Raw genomic sequence first — 19,934 nt, 5'->3', positions numbered from 1 at the left:
GATGTCTTCAGCTTCTTCCTTCAATGTCTTTTATTATACAAATCTTTCACTTGCTTGGTTAGAGTTGTCCCAAGGGTATTATTTTTTTGGGCTATTGTGAAAGGTCCCATTTCCCTGATTTCTCAGTATGTTGGTCATCTGTACTAGGAAGGCTGTTGTTTTTGTGTGTTAATTTTGTATTCTGCTAATTTGCTGAAAGTGTTTATCAGCTGTAGAAGTTTCCTGGTGGAGTCTCTTTTTTAAATTTTAATTTTATGTGTATGAGTGTTCGCCCACATACATGTGCACCATATGCATGCCTGGTGCCCTCAGAGCTCAGAAGAGGGCATTAGATCCCCTGAAACTGGAGTAATGGACGATTACTCCATGATGTAAGTCATTGTGTGAGTGCTGGGGATCAAACCTGGGTCCTCTAAAAGAGCAACAAGTTCTTTTAGCCACTGAGGCATCTTTCCAGCCCTGGGGAAAGGCATCCTAAGAGATGGAGAGAAAAGGAGGTGATAGGATTGCATGTGATGTGCAAGCTAAAGGCAGAGCCATTGATGGGGAGGGAAAGGAACCAGCCAGTCAGGATGGGGAGGGAGAAGGTGGAGGGAGACAGATTGGAACAGAGTACAATGATGCATGCGTATGAACATGCCACAGGGAAATGCAGTACTTTGTATGTTAATTTAAAATTTTATATCATGAAATAAAGAAAATCAACAAAAATCTAAAGCACTATAATATATAATGATCAACTTTAATAATAGAAACTTACATTGAAGACTAGTAATAATTATGTCCTTTCTAGCCAGTTCCTGTTGGATGGAAATTAACTTTATTATTTAAATAACTTCTTTGCATAGCTGAGCTGTTCTGGTGATAGCTACACTTAATTTCTTACTTTTTGTTTTTGTTTTCATTCTTTTGTTAGAATCTAAAAACATCTTAAATGCCTTTGCTTTCTATATACTTCTCATTGGTATCTAAATTAAACTGCCTTTTCTCTTTTTTTATGAGAAGTATCTTAGGGTGGTCGGTGGTCAAGTACTCACATCGTCTGTTTAAGGCTCTGGATGGAATCTCCAGCACTACAAAATTAGAAATAAGAAATGTTTTAAAATTACAGTTCCTTTTCAAAGTCCTTTTAGATACGTACAGCTTTAAAAAACTAGGAAGGCTTGTTGAGCGTTAAGATTAGGGACAAGCATCCACTGTCGTCTTCTGCTGCTGAGTACTGAGCCTTAGCAGTAAGCTGTGCTCCATAGCCTGATTTTTTTAATGAAGTAGATTATCACAGTCAGTAATTACGGAAAGTGATATTCTCAACAACATCAGGAGCATGTGATGTCACCCAGTAGGCTAGGTCACTTGATCCAAGGTCATCTTCAGAGCAGGGCATCTCCTGTCAGCCTAGACAAACTCAGCCGTTCCTGCTTCCGTCTGAAGGGAGTTGGTACTTGGCGTCTGTAATGGGATTTTTAACTTTTAGAGTATTTTCACATTATTAATTACAGCTTTACTATATGTGTAAGCAATAAAAATCAAATTCATTAATTGTAACAGAATACTGGCAAATATTATACAATTCCACAGGAAAAAAATGGCAAAGACAAGTCTATGGCTCATGAGATCATGTTATTGCATGTTACGGTTTGTGGGTAAAATGTCCCCAAAGGCTCATTTGAGCACCTTGTGCCCTGCTTTGTCCCCTACGGTTTGGGGACACTATGGAACCTTCCTCTGCTTGGAGGAAAGAACCACTGGGACAGCCTGGAGGGTTGCAGCCTGGCTCCACTTCTGCTCCAGCCCCTGCTGCTCAGTCTGTGAGGCAGAATGTGAGCAGTCTGACGTGGAGCCAGCATGGAGCCTTCCCCACCCGTGACGATCTGCATGCCTAAACTATCAGAATAAATCCTTCCTTGAGGTACTTCTTCAAAGTGTGTTTTATCTCCCCAACGAGAGACAAATACACCGAGAATCCAGTGTGTCTGTAAGATGCTGTAAGAATCATGTATGTCAGTATGTAGATGACTGCAGTTCTGAAGCATGTAAGTCCACTGAGGGGAGGTATCCATATCACATCAACTCCCACTAGTTATTGTAAGTTTCATTCAGTGGTCACATCGGGGCTAGGAAGATTGCTCAGTCAATAAAGTACTTGCCTTGAAAACAGGGGACCTGACTTTGAACTCCAGAACTCACATACAAATACAAGGTGTGAAGAAAATACCAGGTGTGATGCCATGTACTTGTGACCCCAGCATTTGGGAAGCAAAGACAGTAAGGTCCCAGGGATTGGCTGGCCAACCAGGCTGGCCTAACTAGTGAGCTCCAAGCCAGTGAGGGAATAAGGAGAGAGAGGAGAGAAAGGCGGGCATCAGAAATGGGAGGGAAATATGTTGACATACAGCGTATACATGCATGAACATTTTAACGTGTATAAAGAAATAAATTTAGTATTAAGTGGTTGCATATCAACCATATGTGAAGAAATTAAAGGTTGTAGCCAGGGATTGTGAGTTGAGAACCACCTGGAGCTTACAGTGAATTCCAGGCCAGCAGAACTGCATAGCAAGACCATGTCTCAAAAGGAAGGGGGTATAGGAAAAGAGGAGGGGAAATATGGAAGAGGAAAGAAGGAAAAGGAGAAAGAGAAACAGGAAAAGGAGAAGATTCTCAATTTTCGGAGAGGAGTCAGGATTCAGAGCAGCATGTGACCTCCTCAGCAGCAGCAGCAGAATCATGTCAACGACTACCATAGTCTGTCCGGAAATTACTTGCAGTCTCTAATCCAACAACTAAATAAATAGTGCAATATAAATGCAAAGTTTGGAGGCTGAAAGAGTTGGCTTAGTGGCTAAGAGTACTGGCTGCTCTTCCAGAGGACCTAGGTTCAATTCCCAGCACCCACGCTGCAGCTCACAACTGTCCATAACTTCACTCCAAGGGGGTCTGATGACCTCTTCTGGCTTCTGCTGAACAAGACATGTACATAGTACACATACATATGTGGAGGCAGAACATCTGTAACATGTGTAAAATAAAAATTAAAAAGTGAAGTGTAAAGAAGTATCTATATCTATCTTTGACCATTATGGAAATGTAAATCAAATTATATTAGGGGATGGAGGCTACCCTGAGATCCCATTTCACCTCAGTCAGAGTGGTTATCATCATGCAAACAAAAAGTAGCGAGGACACCATGAAAAAGGAATCCTTAAGCTCTACTATAAGGTGGACTATAAATTAGCACAACCGTTGTGAAGAGCAATATGGAGGTCTCAACACACTACCAGTGGGATTCCCACCTGCCGCAGCTGTAGCCCCCCTGAATGTAAGCCTGAAGGAATCAAGTCGGTGTCAGTTGCCAGCACACCAAGACTTTGATTCTTTCTAGTCACTGCCCTTGAGGGGCTGTAGGTTCAGTGGACCCAGGTCCGCCTTCCCACTTGAGCAGATTCTGAACTGCTCACATGACCTCCATCTCCCTTACTCTCTCGGTTCCTCACCATCCTCTCTCCAGCTGCTGCCAAAGCCACACAATTCAGTGTGTTAAAGTGACAGCCCCCTCCCCCACATCACTACTGGAGCAGTTAAGAACTTGGACTCTGGCACTGTTTTGAACCTGTTTCTTCTATTCGGCATCTAAATGACTTGTGGTAGAACATTCTCCCACTCTGAATATCAAGTTCCTTGTCTGTCAGACATTGTCATCAATATTAAGCAACATGTAAAAGAGTTGGCATGATTCCTATCAGTCAGTACTTACTGTGTTCTAGTTGTTAGCACCTACCTTCAAACTCACATGGAAGACCCCTGCTGGGCTTCCTTCTCTGCCCTATACTGCTCTAGTGTCTCCCTGTCTCCAAGGAAACGCACTTCGGTAGAGCTAAGACTCCAGAAGGTGGGATGAAGAAGCGCAGTCCTTAGATGTTCATTTAATTCATATTTTGCATTTTGTATTGTTTTCTCCACAGATCTTCCTGGCTTTGGGTGCAATGTGCCTTCTGCTGTCCATTGGACATGGCATTTGGGAGAGCAACAAAGGCTACCTCTTCCAGGCATTTCTCCCATGGCAGCGTTACATTGCTTCATCAGCTACAAGTTCTGCCCTGGTTTTCTGGTCCTACTTCATAGTCCTCAACACCATGGTTCCCATTTCCCTCTATGTCAGGTGGGCATCTTGGATTGTCATGTTCAGGGGAGGGATGACTGTAAACTCCTGCTTCAATAACCAACTAGAGTATGATCTTTCAGAAAGAACGGACTATCTTTCTTCTCCTCCTCCTCCTCCTCCTCCTCCTCCTCCTCCTCCTCCTCCTCCTTCTGTTAAAGACTAGAGCTTGCTATGCTGCCCCAGCTGACTTCAAACTTCACATCCTCCTGCCTCAGCCTCAGTACTGGGATTTCGGGCATGCTCTACCATTCCTAGCTCACTATGTATTCTTTTTTTTTTTTTTTTTTTTTTTTTTTTTTTTTTTTTTGGTTTTTCGAGACAGGGTTTCTCTGTGTAGCTTTGCGCCTCTCCTGGAACTCACTTGGTAGCCCAGGCTGGCCTCGAACTCACAGAGATCCGCCTGGCTCTGCCTCCCGAGTGCTGGGATTAAAGGCGTGCGCCACCACCGCCCGGCCACTATGTATTCTTAATCACTTTTCTTTCCACAGTCTTGGTGTATAAAACACTCTGAGGAGTATCTAAAAACTGCATCAATGTCTTTCGCGTCTAGAGCACTGTGCTCGATAGTATGTGATTTATATAAAAGGATAACAGCCTGTGCCCTGTAACCTGTAAGTGACAGGCAAACACATGAAACAATTAGTAAACAGACACACAAATTTGGTATTGCCTAACTACACCAAGCAGCCTTTCCTTACCAATGAGGTGGCTTCTAAACATTCATTCTCATATCAGCTATGCAGAACTCAGAATACATTTTTCCATTTAAAAAGAGAGAGAGAGAGAGATTGGAAAATAGGCATGGTAGTTTAAATAAGAATGGCCCCCATAGGCTCATAAATTTGAATGCTTAGTAGGATTAGGAGGTGTGGCCTTGTTGGAGTAGGGGTGACCTTGTTAGAGGAAAGCCCAAGCCAGACCCAGTGTCTCTTTCTGTCCCTGCTGCCTGTGGATCAGGATGTAAAGCTCTCAGCTCCAGGGCCATGCCTGCCTGCCTGCTGCCATGCTTCTTGCTATGATGATAATGGACTAACCCTTTGAAACTGTAAGCAAGCCCCCAGTTAAATGCTTTCTTTTATAAGTGTTGCCTTTGGTCATAGTGTCTCTTCAAAAAAATAGAAAGTTACTAAGACAATAAGTATATACTTTTTTTATTTCATTTACTTTTTTTTTATTTTGCAATACAATTCAGTGCTACATATCAGCCACAGATTCCCTTGTTCTCCCCCTCCTGCCCCCCTCATCTCCCCCCCAACACACCCCCCTTTCCCACCTCCTCCAGGGCAAAGCCTCCCCCGCGGACTGAGATCAACCTGGTAGACTCAGTCCAGGTAGGTCCAGTCCCCTCTTCCCAGGCCAAGCCAAGCAATCCTGCATAGGCCCCAGGTTTCAAACAGCCAACTCATGCAATGAGCACAGGACCTGGTCCCACTGCCTGGATGCCTCCCAAACAGATCAGCCAATCAACTGTCTCACCCATTCGGAGGGCCTGATCCAGTTGGTGACCCCTCAGCCATTGGTTCATAGTTCATGTGTTTCCATTCATTTGACTATTTGTCCCTGTGCTTTTTCCAACCTTGGTCTCAACAATTCTCGCTCATATAAACCCTCATTCTCGCTAATTGGACTCCCAGAGATCCACCCGGGGCCTAGCCATGGATCTCTGTATCCAGATCCCTCAGTCGTTGGATGGGGTTTCTAGCACGACAATTAGGGTGTTTGGCCATCCCATCACCAGAGTAGGTCAGTTCGGGCTGTATCTCGACCATTGCCAGCAGTCTGTATGTTTCTCTGGCTTTCATTGGAGTGTGCTGTAACAGTCCCTGTTTCATCTCTAATTTTATTAATTTGAGTTTTTTTTTCCTTTTTCCTTTGATTAGTGTGGGTAGGTGTTTATAAATTTTATTTATCTTTTCAAAGAACTAATTTTTGGCTCTGTGTGTGTGTGTGTGTGTGTGTGTCCATGTCCTCTTTTCCAAGTCTCCTAAAACGTGAACTTTGATATCCCAACCCAGAAAGCATTCTCCATAACTGAGTTACTTGATTCAATGATGTTTCTGACTACCAATTATGTGCCAAGTCCTTTACAAGGTGTTAGAGATAGAAAACTGAGCAGTAAGACATCGCTTTTTTAGAGAAGCTTGCTTGTGTTGTGGAAACCAATAAATAATTATGGTACAATTCACAAATTCTGTAATCAAAATATGCATGAGTATCACAAACACTTTAAGAAGGAATGTTTTTAGTTCTGCCCAGGGAGGCTTACGACAGTTTGCAGGAAAGGTAATCCTCAACTCTATTTGAAAAATAAGTGAGCAAAGAATACTGTAAGTGGGCTGTCCACAGGTACAAGGTGTGGAAGTTTTCTCAAAATTGGACCAAGGTGTTAGAGCCAAAAGAACATAAATTACAAGCAAAAGAGTTTGGATTTTATCCTAAGCAGTAAAGACCCAAACAAGATCTTTCTAATAAATACTGTGCCTGTCCTGGATCTCGCTCTGTAGACCAGGCTGGCCTCAAATTCACAGAGATCCTCCTGGCTCTGCCTCCTGAGTGCTGGGATTAAAGGCGTACGCCACCACCGCCCAGCAGTAATAACCTTTTTAATTACACCCACATAACCTTTTGTAAGTTAACTGTTACTCCAAAGGTATTTTTAATTGACTTTTTCTGGATACATTGCAGAAGATGAGAGGAAGCAAAGTGTGTCTCAGACAAATTAATCAGCTGTGTCAGAGTCCTGGTGAGAAAACTGCATACTAGTAGTCCAGGTCAGAGTTACAATGGGCTGGCTAGTGTGGGTGGGAAAGTCCTTCAGAAGGGAGGTCCCCAGGGAAGATACTCTTTTTACAGGCAGAGTCTCATCTATCATGGACCTATAAGAAGGAAACCAAAATAATATATTTGCTTGCCCTGCTCTGACCAGGACCCTTCTTTTCTTGCTTTCTCCTTAGTGTTGAAATAATAAGACTGGGAAACAGTTACTATATCAACTGGGATCGACGGATGTATTATGCACCAAAGAACACCCCAGCACAGGCTCGCACTACCACTCTCAATGAAGAACTTGGCCAAGTTAAATACGTGTTCTCTGACAAGACAGGAACTCTGACTGAGAATGTGATGATCTTCAATAAATGCTCTATCAATGGGAAGACCTACGGTATGTGCACTTTCCCACTCTCCCTGAGTCTGAGAGAGTCTGCCTGGCCGGCTGCTTTCACATATAACTCAATCCACAAAGCCTCTGAAATGATATTTACCTTCTATTCTCACAACCCTTTACTAACCAAGCTGGGGGTGGGAAAGGTGCTCTTCCCCAGGGAGGAGCCCACCAGTGGGTTGTCCAGTGCCAAAGAGCATTAAAAACATATATACAAGTAACATTGTATGAATTCAACAGGTTCCATTTAGGAATATATATGTATATACAAATACATATATGCATATAATAGCAATTAGTGAAAAAAGAGGCCACAGATTTGAAGGAAAATAGGGAAGTTATATAGGAATAGCTGGAGGGGAAGAGAAGGGAGAAATAATGTGATTAGATTATAATCTAACAGAAACACATTTATTTAGCACCTTGTAGATACAATCCATTGTTTTGTGCTTTAAGAAGACCAGATTTGCAAGATTTAGTCCCTGACCTCAAGGGGTCCCCAATGTCTTGAAGAAAAATAATATGTGCAGCTATTTTAATATAAAATCAGATGGATAGTAGTAAAAGAGAAGAAATTTTTCGTTGAGAAAGAGTACGTTTTTGAGTCTATTGTATAGTATATCAACCAACCACAGTTAACAACCATGTCTTTTTTAAAGAAAATTTTTTCATTCATTTTACACACCAATCACAGATCCCCCTCTTCCCTCTTCCCGCTTGCCCAGCCTCCCCTCCCAACCCCTTGCCCACTCCCCCCCATAAGAAGGCCAGGCCTCCCATGGGGAGGCACATTCAGTAGAGGCAAGTCCACGCCCTTCCCCCTGCCTCAGGCTGCACGAGGTGTCCCATCATAGGTAGTGGGCTCCACAAAGTCCACTCATGCGCCAGAGATGGATTCTGATCCTACCATCAGGGGGCCTCCTAAGCAGATCAAGCTACACAATTGTCTCACCATGCAGAGGGCCTAGTTCTGTCCCATGTAGGATCCACGGCCATTGATCCAACTTTCATGAGTTCCCTCTAGTTTGGTTTGGTTGTCTCTGCATGTTTCCCCATCATGATCCTGATGCACTTGCTCATAGAATCCCTCTTCTCTCTCTTTAACTGGACTCCTGGAGCTCTGTATGGTGATTGGCTGTGGATCTCTGCATCTGCTTCCATCAGTCATTCTAGAAAAGTTCTGTGATGACAGTTACGGTATTCACCTATCTGATCTCTGGGGCAAGCCAGTTCAGTTCAGGCACCTTCTCCACTATCTCTAGTAGCCCAGGCTGGGGTCATCCTTGGGGATTCCTGGCAACTTCCCTAGCACTGGGTTTTTCTCTATCCCCATGATGTCTCTCTCTATCATGGTATCTCTTTCATTGCATTCCCCCTCCCTCTCTGTTCCAGCTCAACCATCCCATTCCCGTACGTTCTCATCCCCTAACCCCTACCCTCCATTGCCCACCCCTCATCCCCAGTTTACTCATGGAGATCTCATCTATTTCCCCTTCCTAGGGCGGTCTATGCATCCCTCTTTGGGTCTTCCCTGTTAGTTAGCTTCTCTGGAGTTGTGGGTTGTTGCCTGATTACCCTTTGCTTTACATCTAGTATCCACTTATGAATGGGTACATACCATGTTTGTCCTTCTGAGACTGGGTTACCTCACTCAGGATGATATTTTCTAGTTCCATCCAACCAGTCTTGTATGCTGAAAGCTCCAGGCTGATAAGAGACCTTGTCTGAAAAAAAAAAAAAAAAAACTAAGTGAAGGAAAGAAGAAAAGAAAAATATGAATAGCGTGCCATAAGGAGTGACAGCCGGGCTATCCCCTGGCCTCCACACACGAGTGTACACGTGCATGCATGCACAAAAAAATAGTAAAATAAAGCCTTCTTTTAAATTACCCAGTAGTCCCCTCCTAGATGTCCTCCTAAGTGGAAAGGAGACTAGAACAGGTGTTTATGAATATTCATTGCAGCATCACTACTCAAAGGTAGAAATAGCCCATAACTCATCAACAGATGAACAGACATTTTAAAGTAGTCCATAAATTCATGAAATATGATTTAGTCATAAACAATCATGAGTTGGGTACCTGGTACCACCCATGTTATAAACCTCGAGTACAGGGCACTAAGAAAATGAGCCAGACACAAAAGGACAAATGTTGCTTGGTTCCCTTTAGGGGAAGGATCTAGAACAGGAAAATCCACAGAAGTGAGAAGCAGGAGGTGGACTAGGGGCTAGAAATGAGGAGGAATGGGGCGTTTTTATTTGAAGTACTTACACAGTGTTGAGGGCTGGAAATGGAGTGGTAGAGTGAGTACCTAACGTGCAAGAGGCTCTGTGTTTGAGCCCTAGCCCTGCCAAACAAACTACAGATATATGGTAATGAAAATCGCTAACACTGTGGATGTAATTAATGCTGCTGAATTTTAACTTCACAACAGTTAAATGGCAGGTTTCTAGCACACACAACAAGATTAAGAATCTCCTTTAAATCCTTCACTACCTCTCTGCTCTGTTTACTTGCCAATAGGTTATTCCTATGACGCCAAGGGACAGTGTGTGCCAGGCTCTCTGGTGAGTAATTACAGCTTCTTGTGGCATACATGTGGGAAGTGAGGAGAGGATCTTTTACACAATTCAGTCTCTACTCCTGAGATAATAAGCTTTTAGTGGCCTAAAATGTAAAGAATGCATATACATGGCCTATCTTTGAGAAATTTTTATAAAAATAGTTTTGTTGGTATTGGCTTTCTGTGTTTTGCTTCACACCTCCTCCTCCTCCTCCTCCTCCTCCTCTCTCTCTCTCTCTCTCTCTCTCTCTCTCTCTCTCTCTCTCTCAATCTCTCTCTCTCTCAACAGAATCCATGTAGATCAGTTTCTCAAAACAATCCATGATCATTGCCTTAGTCACTGTTCTATTGCTGTGAAGAGACGCCATATCCAAGGCAACACTTATAAAAGAAAGCATTTAAGTGAGGCTTGCTCAGTTTCCGAGGGTTAGTCTGTGATCATTAAGGCAGGAAACAGGCAGGCATGTCACTGGAACAGTAGCTGAAAGCTTTATATCCTGATCCACAAGCAGTGGGCAGAGGGAGAAACTCTGGGCCAGACGTTGCCTTTTGAAACGTCAGAGCCCAACCCCAGCAGCACACTTACTCCAACAAGGCCACACCTACTCCAACAAGGCCACACCTACTTCAACAAGGCCACACCTACTCCAATAAGGCCACACCTACTCCAACAAGGCCACACCTACTCCAACAAGGCCACACCTACTCCAACAAGGCCACACCTACTCCAACAAGGCCACACCCACTCCAACAAGGCCACACCTACTCCAACAAGGCCACAACTCCTAATTGGTCTAATCCTTCCAAACAGTTCATCAGCTGGGGACCCAGCATGCAAATAAATGAGCCAATGGGGGACATTCTCATTCAAACCACCACATTCTACTTCCTGGCCCCCATAGGCTTGTAGCCACATCATAATGCATTTAGTCCAGTTTCAAAGGTCCCCATAGTCTTTCACAGTCTCACAACAGTTTCAAAGTTCAAAGTCTTTTCTGAATTCGGGCAATCTCTTTACTGTAAAATAAAAAATCAGAGCCGGGCAGTGGTGGCGCACACCTTTAATCCCAGCACTCGGGAGGCAGAGGCAGGCAGATCTTTGTGAGTTTGAGGCCAACCTGGTCTATAGAGCGAGATCCAGGAAAGGCAAAAAGCTACACAGAGAAACCCTGTCTCGAAAAACCAAAAAAAAAAAAAAAAAAATTAGATCACATACTTCCAACTTACAATGCCACAGAATACCCATTACCATTGCAGAAGCGAGGAAAGGGGGCATGGTGAGGAAATACTAGACCAAAGCGTGACGGTTATTCTTGGTTGTCAACTTGACTACATCTGGAATTAACTAAATCCAAGTGGTTAGGCACACCTGTGGGATTTTTTCTTAATTAAATAATTTTAAGTTATTTTTATTCAATATTTGGGAATCTTACATCATTCAGCCTGATCATGCTCACCTCCTAGTCTTCCATGTCTGCCCCTCCCTGTAACCTACCCCATCAATAGAAAAACATCCATTTTGTGTGCTCCAAATATTCACTGGAGCATGGTTAGATTCCTAGTGGCCAGCCTCCTGAGGGAGGTTGAGTCTTTCTCTGCCTGCATCCTGCCACAAGCCATCAACTGAGGAAAGCCATGCAGTGGCCTCAGCCAGCTTTCCTAACCCACACCACTGCCTGAATCACTGTCACTGACACAGACTGCATGTCCTCATGAATCTCAGGTTTCACTGCAGCCTGGGGCAGCAGCATAGACTACTGAGACTAGCATGGCCTCCGGTAACATCGTGGTCTTTTGAGAAGGTTCAATCCGAAAAGTGAACCTTTCCTCATCTCGGGCCTCTGTTGCTCCCCAGAGCCAGGGAATGGTGCAGCCGGGGGCAGGTTCAGGGCTGAGTCTGTGTCTGCACAAACTCCACGCTGTTGTAAGCAGACCCTCCTGGGCAATGCCAGCAAGTAGATCTCAGCCTTCTCTCTCACCTGTCACCGCCATCAGGTCTCCACTTCTGCCTCTCTTCATAGCACACATGCCGCTCCGTTGTTCTGTCTTTCCCATCCCTCCATCACATGTCTGTTCTTTGTAGTGGCCTGCTGCTGCTGCTGCCCAGGGCCACAAGGCCGGGCGTCACCTGCCTGTCTCTTCCACCACCAGTGCCCTGGCCTCATGGCTGGGGCCGTTAATTAGATAATTGGAAGTGAGAAGACCCTCTTATAATCTGGATCTTTTGAGGTGGGAAGAACCATCTTTAATCTGGCCCATATCTGCTGGCAGGACATGTGAGAACATGGAAGAAGGAAACTTGCCCTCTTTTCCTGCTTGCCCTCAGTCTCTCTGGCAAGTCCATCTCTCCACCGTGTTAGAGCATACTTCTTTGGGATTCTGACATATAGTGAAGACCAGCTGAGACATCCAGCCTTGTGGACTGGATTCTTGGACCTTCATTGGTAGACAGCCATTGTTGGACTAGTTGGACAATAGCCTGGGAGCCATTCTTCCATTAATAGTCTCTCTCTCTCTCTCTCTCTCTCTCTCTCTCTCTCTCTCTCTCTCTCTCTCTCTCTCTCTCATGATATTGTGTCACCCAAAATATTGTATACCCCAATAAACTTATCTGGGGGTCAGAGAACAGAACAGCCACTATATTAAACATAGAGGTTAGGCAGTGGTAGCACACACCTCTAATCCTAGCATTCCAGAGACAGAGATCCATCTGGATCTCTGTGAGTTCAAAGCCACACTGGAAACAGCCAGGTGACACACGCCTTTAATCCCAGGAAGCGATTGCAGGAAGCAGAAAGGTATATAAGGCGTGAGGACCAAGAACTAGAGGCTTTTTAAGCTTTTAGGTTTTTAGCAGCAGTTCAGCTGAGATCCATTCCAATGAGGACACAGAGGCTTCCAGCCTGAGAAAACAAGACCAGCTGAGGAATTGGTGAGGTGAGGTTGGCTGTGGCTTGTTCTGTTTCTCTGATCTTTCAGCGTTCACCCCAACATCTGGCTCCCTGGTTTGTTTTTTATTTAATGAGAACTTTTAAAATTCATGTTACACCCCTCCCTCTCTCTCTCTGTGTGTGTGTGTGTGTGTGTGTGTGTGTGTGTGTGTGTGTGTGTGTGTGTGTGTGACATACTGATGTCCCTCAGGGTCCACAAATAGCTGCTGCTGTACCTAGAACCAGACTACAGGCTGAACAGGCTCTTAGAGGGGAGCTAGAAAGTATAGTCCATAAGGAAGTGCACTACACTATGAAAGAGCTTAATGAGTTTGCTAATGCATTCAAGCAGAAGTCTGGGGAATGTGTGTGGAATGGATTTTAAGGGTGTGGGATAATAGTAGAAGGAACATAAAACTGGATTGTAGGTTGAGTTTTCCTGCCTGGCCCACAGTCAGGACAAATCTCTGACACCCGCCAGTCCCACAGCCATTCAGACCCAACCAAATAAACACAGAGACTTATATTGGTTACAAACTGTATGGCCGTGGCAGGCTTCTTGCTAACTGTTCTTACAGCTTAAATTAATCCATTTTTATTAATCTATACCTTGCCACGTGGCTTGTGGCTTACCGGTACTTTACATCTTCCTTGTCCTGATGGCGGCTGGCAGTGTCTCTCTCACCCAGCTTCCTGTTCTCTCAATTCTCCTCTCTGTTAGTCCCACCTATACTTCCTGCCTGGCCACTGACCAATCAGTGATTTATTCATTGACCAATCAGCAACACACATACAGACCATCCCACAGCACTGGATCAAGCTGAGTTTATTGATATGGACCCTCTGAGTGGAGATTCTAGCTTTAATATGGAAGCTCACACAGAAAAAAATGTATCGAAAATTTGTGTAAATGGCTGACTGAAGCATTTATCAAAAGATAGCCTACTGAAAAGGAGTTGGAGATGCCTGATATCCCTTGGCATATCAGGGATATGATGAAGGGATTTTAAGGCGCCAGGAGATTCCAATGCTAAGGTAGGTGTGCTGTGTAAAACCTAATCCTCTACAATGGGGAGGCCCAGAAGACATGCCCTCACTAATCTTGTAAGACACAGAACAGAGAGAGGGCACCAGCACATTGAAGAGCTTTTTTGTCACCCTTTTTCTTGTACCAGACCTTAGGGTTGGAGACCCTGCTGCTCAGTAGCATGAATTAAATGCAATAAGATTAACTGGGCCCGGAAGTAGCAGGGGCCAGGTGGCAGCCTGCAGCCCTGAATCCCCAAGGCATGGTGGTGACTGCTACTGTAATATGAAGTGCAGGCAAAGTGGGTTCCATGGGGGCGTGTCTTGTGTGGACCTTTGGAACTGGCTAACAATGACAGTGTTTCCAGGCATGAAATAGATAAGAAGCCCACTGAATTTTTGTTTGACCTGTATAAGCAGAAAAAGTCTCAAACAAATGAAAAAAAAAAAGACTAAATTAGACTTAGCAAAAGAGAATTTCAGCCTGTGAACCAATTTCCAGATTTGAGCCAGCTTGTAGACCCAGAATCCCTTGAGTGAACGGACAGCCCAGTTCCCCTGACAGAGGACTTGATAAAATACCTAAGAGTTTTGTTATTAGCTTTTCCCCAATCCTTCCCCAGAGGGACCTGCAGCCTTTTACAAGGATAACTGGGAGAAAGGAATCAATCAGGCTTTTCAAGTCTATTGGATATTGGTTCTAAATAGATACTAATTCGGGGAGACCCAAAGAAACATTGTGGCCCTCCAGTTAAATTAGGGACTTATGGATGTCAGGTGATTCATGGGGATTTGGCTGACGTCTGACTTACAGTGGGTACAGTCCCAGTGTGTGTGTGTGTGTGTGTGTGTGTGTGTATACATACATACATATATATATGTATGTATGTATGTGTACGTTGGCAGAATTCCCACATTGGTCCTGTGACCTGTGGAGTGAGGGCTGTTATGGTTGGAAAGACTAAATGGAAGCCTTTAGAGTTGCCTCCACCGGGGAAAAGAGTGAATCAAAACCAGTATTGCATCCCTGGATGAACTGTAAAAATTAGTGTGGGGTGGTGGTTCCTACCACAATGCTCCTATCTGGCCAGTGCAGAAGACAGATGGATCATGGAGAATGATAGTTGACTATCAAAACTCAATCAAGTAGTGACTCCAGTTGTGGCTGCTGTACCAGACGTGGTGTCCTTACTTGAGCAGATGAACACATCTCCTGGTACATGGTATGCAGCTATTGATCTAGCAAAAGCCTTTTTCTTGGTACCTGTCCATAAAGTCCACAAGAAGCCATTTGCTTTCAGATGGCAACGCCAGCAGTATACCTTTAGCATTTTACCTCAAGGATATATTAACTCTCTAGCCCCATGCCATATCTTAGTTAGAAGGATCTGGATTGTCTGCCTCTTCCACAAAATATCACACTGGTTCACTGTATTGACAACATTATGCTGTATGGACCAAGTGAGCAGGAGGTAGCAACCACTTTGGATTTGTAACATGTATGCACATCAGAGGATGGGGGAAAAATCAACCAAAGTATGAGGACCTTCTACCTCGGGGAAATTCTTAGGAGTCCTGGTGTGGGGCATGCAGGGATTCCTGCTAAGGTGAAGAATAAGTTATCGCACTTGGCCTCTCCCACCACCAAGAAAGCAGCCCAATGTCTAGTGGGCCGGTTTGCATTCTGCAGACAGCACACCCCTCACTTCCAGCCCATAGACCAAGTGAGTTGGAAAGCTGCTAGTTTGTGTACAGGCTGGAAGAGGAGAAGGCTCTTCAACAGGTCCCGGCTGCTGTGCGGGCTGGAAGAGGAGAAGGCTCTTCAACAGGTCCCAGCTGCTGTGCGGGCTGCTCTACCACTTGGACCATAAGATCCAGCAGACCTGATGGTACTTGAGGTGTCAGTGGCAGATAGGGATGCTGCTTGGAGCCTTTAGCAGGCCCCTGTGGGTGAATCACAGAAAAGACTTTCAGGATTTTCCTCCTCAGAAAATTATTCTCCCTTTGAGAGAGAGCTCTTGGCCTGCTATTGGCCCTTAGTGGAATTGGAACATTTGACAATGGGCCACCGAGTTACCATGTGACCTGAGCTGCCCATCATGAGCTGGGTGTTATCTGACCCACCACGTCATAAAATAGGATGTGCACAGCAGCAATCCATTACCAAATGGAAGTAGTATATATGTGATTGTGCACAAGGTCCTGAAGGCACAAGCAAGTTACACGGAGACGTTGCCCAAAAGCCTATGGTTTCTACTCCTGTTGGGGTGCCTTCTGCTCCCAGGCTCATGGGGTGTGCCCTATGATAGGTTGATGGAGAAAGAGAAGACTGGACCTGGTTTACTGATGGTTCTGTATTCTATGCATGCACCACTCAGAAGTGGACAGCTGCAGCATTACAGCCCCTTCCTGGGACAACCTTGAAAGATGCCGGCCAAGGGAAATCCTCACAGTGGGCAGAACTTTGGGTGGTACGCATGTTTATATATTTTTCTTGGAAGGAGAAATGGCCAGATGTGTGATTGTTCACTGATTAATGGGCTGTAGTCAATGGGTTAGTTGGGTGGTCAGGGACTTGGAAAGAACATGACTAGAAATTGGTAAGAAAGACATCTGGGGAAGAAGTATATGGATGGATCTCTTTGAATGGGCAAAGGATGTGAAGATACTGTGCCCCATATCAATTCTCACCAAAGGTGACTTCAGCTGAGGAAGAGTTTAATAATCGGTAGATAGCATGACCCATTCTGTGGACAGTCAGTCTCTTTCCCTAGCCATCCCTGTCATTGCCCAGTGGGCCCATGAACAACGTGGCCATGGTGGCAGAGATGTATTGGGGACTATGAGGGTCCAGCCCCTCGATAGTCCCCTCCCAGGGTCCAGGAAGAATCTACAACCAGCTGATAATTAATCTTTGATGAAAAGAAATGAATCTATGTACACGAAACTCCTTAGTTCATACACTTTATTATTCTGTGATAGTTCTCTCTCTGCACAGCTTCTATTCTGCTCTCATGTCTATCTAGCTCCTTTCTTGCCTGATTTCTCTATATTTATCTACTGTCCCCTCTAGGTTCTATCTTAATTCCTTCATCTAGTTCTGTCCCTTCTAGGTTCTCATCTATCTAGTTCTTTCCCATCTCAGCTCCTCTCCCGTCTCCTTCTCTCTCATCTGGCTCTTCCTCATCTTGTTCTTCCCCATCTGGCTTTTCCTCATCTTCCATCTCATTCCTCTAGTCCTCTCTTCTAGCCCTTCAATCTAGTTCTTCCCCATCTCAGTTTGTTCCTCTCAAGTTCTTACCCATCTAGTTCTTCCATTCTCTTTTCTCTTCTCCGTGCTGTGCCCTGGAAGTCCCGGTATATAAAGGGAGGGTCCGAGCTAAATTGTGTAAAGCTATTACTTAACGTCCACCTCTCCTAGGTGGTGTCTCCTTGTGGAATTTAATGTAAGTCAGGAGACTTGCATGTGGCTCGGAAGTTGGGGCCCACCTGGGCGGTGTCTCCTTGTGGAATTTAAGTCAGGAGACTTGCAGGTGGGCTGTTATCATTGTTAGTCCTCAGAAGTTAGGCGCCCACCTGGGTGGTGTTTCCTGTAGTCCTTGAGGATAATCTGATTCCAGAGAAAGCCTTTCCAGAGGCTGTTTTCCAAATACCTGGAATGTGTATGTCCAGAGAGTGATCAGTCCACACTGTTAGTCCTTCTTATGGGAAAGTCAATTGGAAAAACTATGAAGGCACACATGATTTTCATAACAGAAGACAGCTGATATATAACAAGCCAAGTAACACCAAAAATTCCTTGGGATTTGGCTTCCTCTGGAGGAATTCCCTGATCCCTCCAGGTAGTGACTTTGCCATAACCAGCTGAGTTCTTATGATATATTCCTGCGGCCTGCAGCAGAGATGGAGCTTGTGCATGGGCTCGACAACATGGACTTCCACTCTCCAGGTGACCTGCCTACAACTGTTGCTGAGTGCCAGATCTGCCAACAGCAGAGACCAACACAAAGCCCCAGATAGGGCACCATTCCCCAGGATGACCAGTGGCGGCAGCGTGGAGGGCTGGGGCAGGGCTCTCCAGAAGGCAGTGTATGCTTTGAATCAGTGTCCCATATGTGGTAAGGTTTCTCCCTTAGCCAGGAATCAAGGGGTGGAAAGGGGAATGGTTCTACTCATTATCACCCCTAGTGACCCACTAGGAAAGTTTTTGCTTCCTGTTCCCACAACCCTAAGTTCTGCTGGCCTAGAAGTTTTGGTTCCAGAGAGGGGAGCACTCTTGCTAGGACAACAACACAGCAAACATTCTGCTGAACTGGATGCTCAGACTTCCCCCTGGTCACTTTGGACTTCTAATGCCCTTAAACCAACAGGCTAAGATAAAGGAATAACAGTGTTAGGAGGGGTGATTGGCCCAGATTATCAAGAGGAAATTGGATTGCTTCTCCACAGTGGAGGTAACTAAGATTATCTCTAGAGTGCAGAGATCCTTTAGGGCATTGGTTCTCAACCTTCCTAATGCTGTGACCCTTTAATATAGTTCCTCACGTTGTCGTGACCCCCAACCATAAGATTGTTTCACTACTACTTCATAACTGTAATTTTGCTACTGGTATGAATCATAATGTAAACATCTGATATGCAGGATATCTGATATGCAACCCCCTGTGAAAGGGTCGTTCAAACCCCCAAAGGGGTCACAACCCATGGGTTGACAATGGCTGCTTTAGGGCGTCTCTTGGTGCTCCCATGTCCTGTGACTAAAGTCAATGGGGAGCTACAACAGCCTCTCCAGGCATGACGACAAAGACCCTTCAGGAGTGAAGGTGTGGGTCACTCCAGGAAGAGAGTCTTGCTGAGAGTGAAAGAAATACAGAATGGGTAGTACAGGAAGGTAACTATAAATAACAGCTAAGGCCTCGTGACCAGTTGCAGAAACAAAGACTTAATTGACATGGGTGTTTCTGTCATATTTTGTTAAGAATATATTTGTATAGAGAATTGTGTTTTCTTTTCTTGATTTCTTTATCATATAATGCAACATCAATTAAGAGAATGTCAGTGGTTATCATATTTAAGTTTGATATACTAAAAGAATATCCCTCAAGGAACATTGCCACATCTTCTAAAATTTATAATGCATTTACAATTGTACAAGGCATAGTTATATCATGCTAGGTATAATTATGACCTGATTAAATATATAATGTGTTTGTAATTGTACATAGATAATTGTATCATGTTAGGCATAATAATGACCTCATTATTGTTGTCATTTGGCAATTAGTCACAACATAAGAAGCTATGATTGTGTGTCATGTTGACAAGGGGTGGACTTCTGATGGCTATTCTTGTGATGGGTTCTTGGTTGTCAATTTGACTGCTTCTGAAATTAACTAAAACCCAAGTGACTGGGTGCCCCTGGGAGGGATTTTTTTTTTCTTAAATCATTTGAAGTGGGAAGACCCACTTTTAATCTGGATCTTTTGAGATGGGAAGATCCACCTTTGATCTGACCTACATCTTCTGCTGGTAACGTCTGAAAAGACAGAATAAGGAAGCGTATAATTCGATCCCATCACTAGCATTAGAGCCTGCTTCTTTGGGATTCTGGTGCAGACCAACTGAGACATCCAGCCTCATGGACTGACCAACTACTGGATTCTTGGATCTTCTGTTTGTAGACAGTCATTGTTGGACTAGTTGGCCACAACCTGTGAGCCATTCTAGGAACATTCTAGTAAATTGTCCCTCTCTCTCTCCTTCTCCCCTCCTCCTCTCCCTCTTTCCCTCTCTGTTGATATATATGTGTATATCTATCTATATATATATATATATATATATATGCATATGTAAATTATATATACATATATTATTTTTTCTATAAGTTCTATTCCTCTATAGAACCCTGACTAATACACAAAGTAAAACAAGACCAAAACCCAGCAGGGAAAACTCAAGTTAGGTCATAAAGAATATACGTGCTGTGTGAGTCACTGTTCTATTGCTGTGAAGAGACTCCATGACCAAAGCAGCACTTTGATCCTAGAAGACAGTACTCAGCACCACCATTCTTTTTGTTTTGTTTTTGA

At 44.3% G+C, this 19,934-nt stretch overlaps 1 protein-coding gene and 1 long non-coding RNA gene across 5 annotated transcripts in view; one reads left to right on the top strand and one right to left on the bottom strand.

Annotated features, from left to right (window-relative positions):
* LOC128096287 (uncharacterized) overlaps positions 1 to 19,934 on the bottom strand; it is a 164,709-nt gene that overhangs the window by 111,789 nt on the left and 32,986 nt on the right. For all 4 annotated transcript variants that reach the window (XR_008213591.1, XR_008213589.1, XR_008213588.1 and 1 more), the window contains exons 2-3: positions 8,944 to 9,049; positions 8,278 to 8,505 (exon numbers count right to left, since the gene is read on the bottom strand). This is a non-coding gene — a long non-coding RNA (uncharacterized LOC128096287). The remainder of the gene's footprint in view (positions 1 to 8,277; positions 8,506 to 8,943; positions 9,050 to 19,934) is intronic.
* LOC128096286 (phospholipid-transporting ATPase FetA) overlaps positions 1 to 19,934 on the top strand; it is an 82,852-nt gene that overhangs the window by 40,752 nt on the left and 22,166 nt on the right. The window contains exons 11-13 of the mRNA XM_052715676.1: positions 3,963 to 4,159; positions 7,117 to 7,325; positions 9,850 to 9,893. Coding sequence (XP_052571636.1) covers positions 3,963 to 4,159; positions 7,117 to 7,325; positions 9,850 to 9,893 — 450 coding nt within the window. The remainder of the gene's footprint in view (positions 1 to 3,962; positions 4,160 to 7,116; positions 7,326 to 9,849; positions 9,894 to 19,934) is intronic.

This window comes from Peromyscus californicus, unplaced genomic scaffold, assembly GCF_007827085.1.
Source record: "Peromyscus californicus insignis strain IS unplaced genomic scaffold, ASM782708v3 Scaffold_5__1_contigs__length_169319896, whole genome shotgun sequence".
Taxonomy (NCBI): domain Eukaryota; kingdom Metazoa; phylum Chordata; class Mammalia; order Rodentia; family Cricetidae; genus Peromyscus; species Peromyscus californicus.
This window is presented reverse-complemented; position numbering and strand designations above follow the sequence as displayed.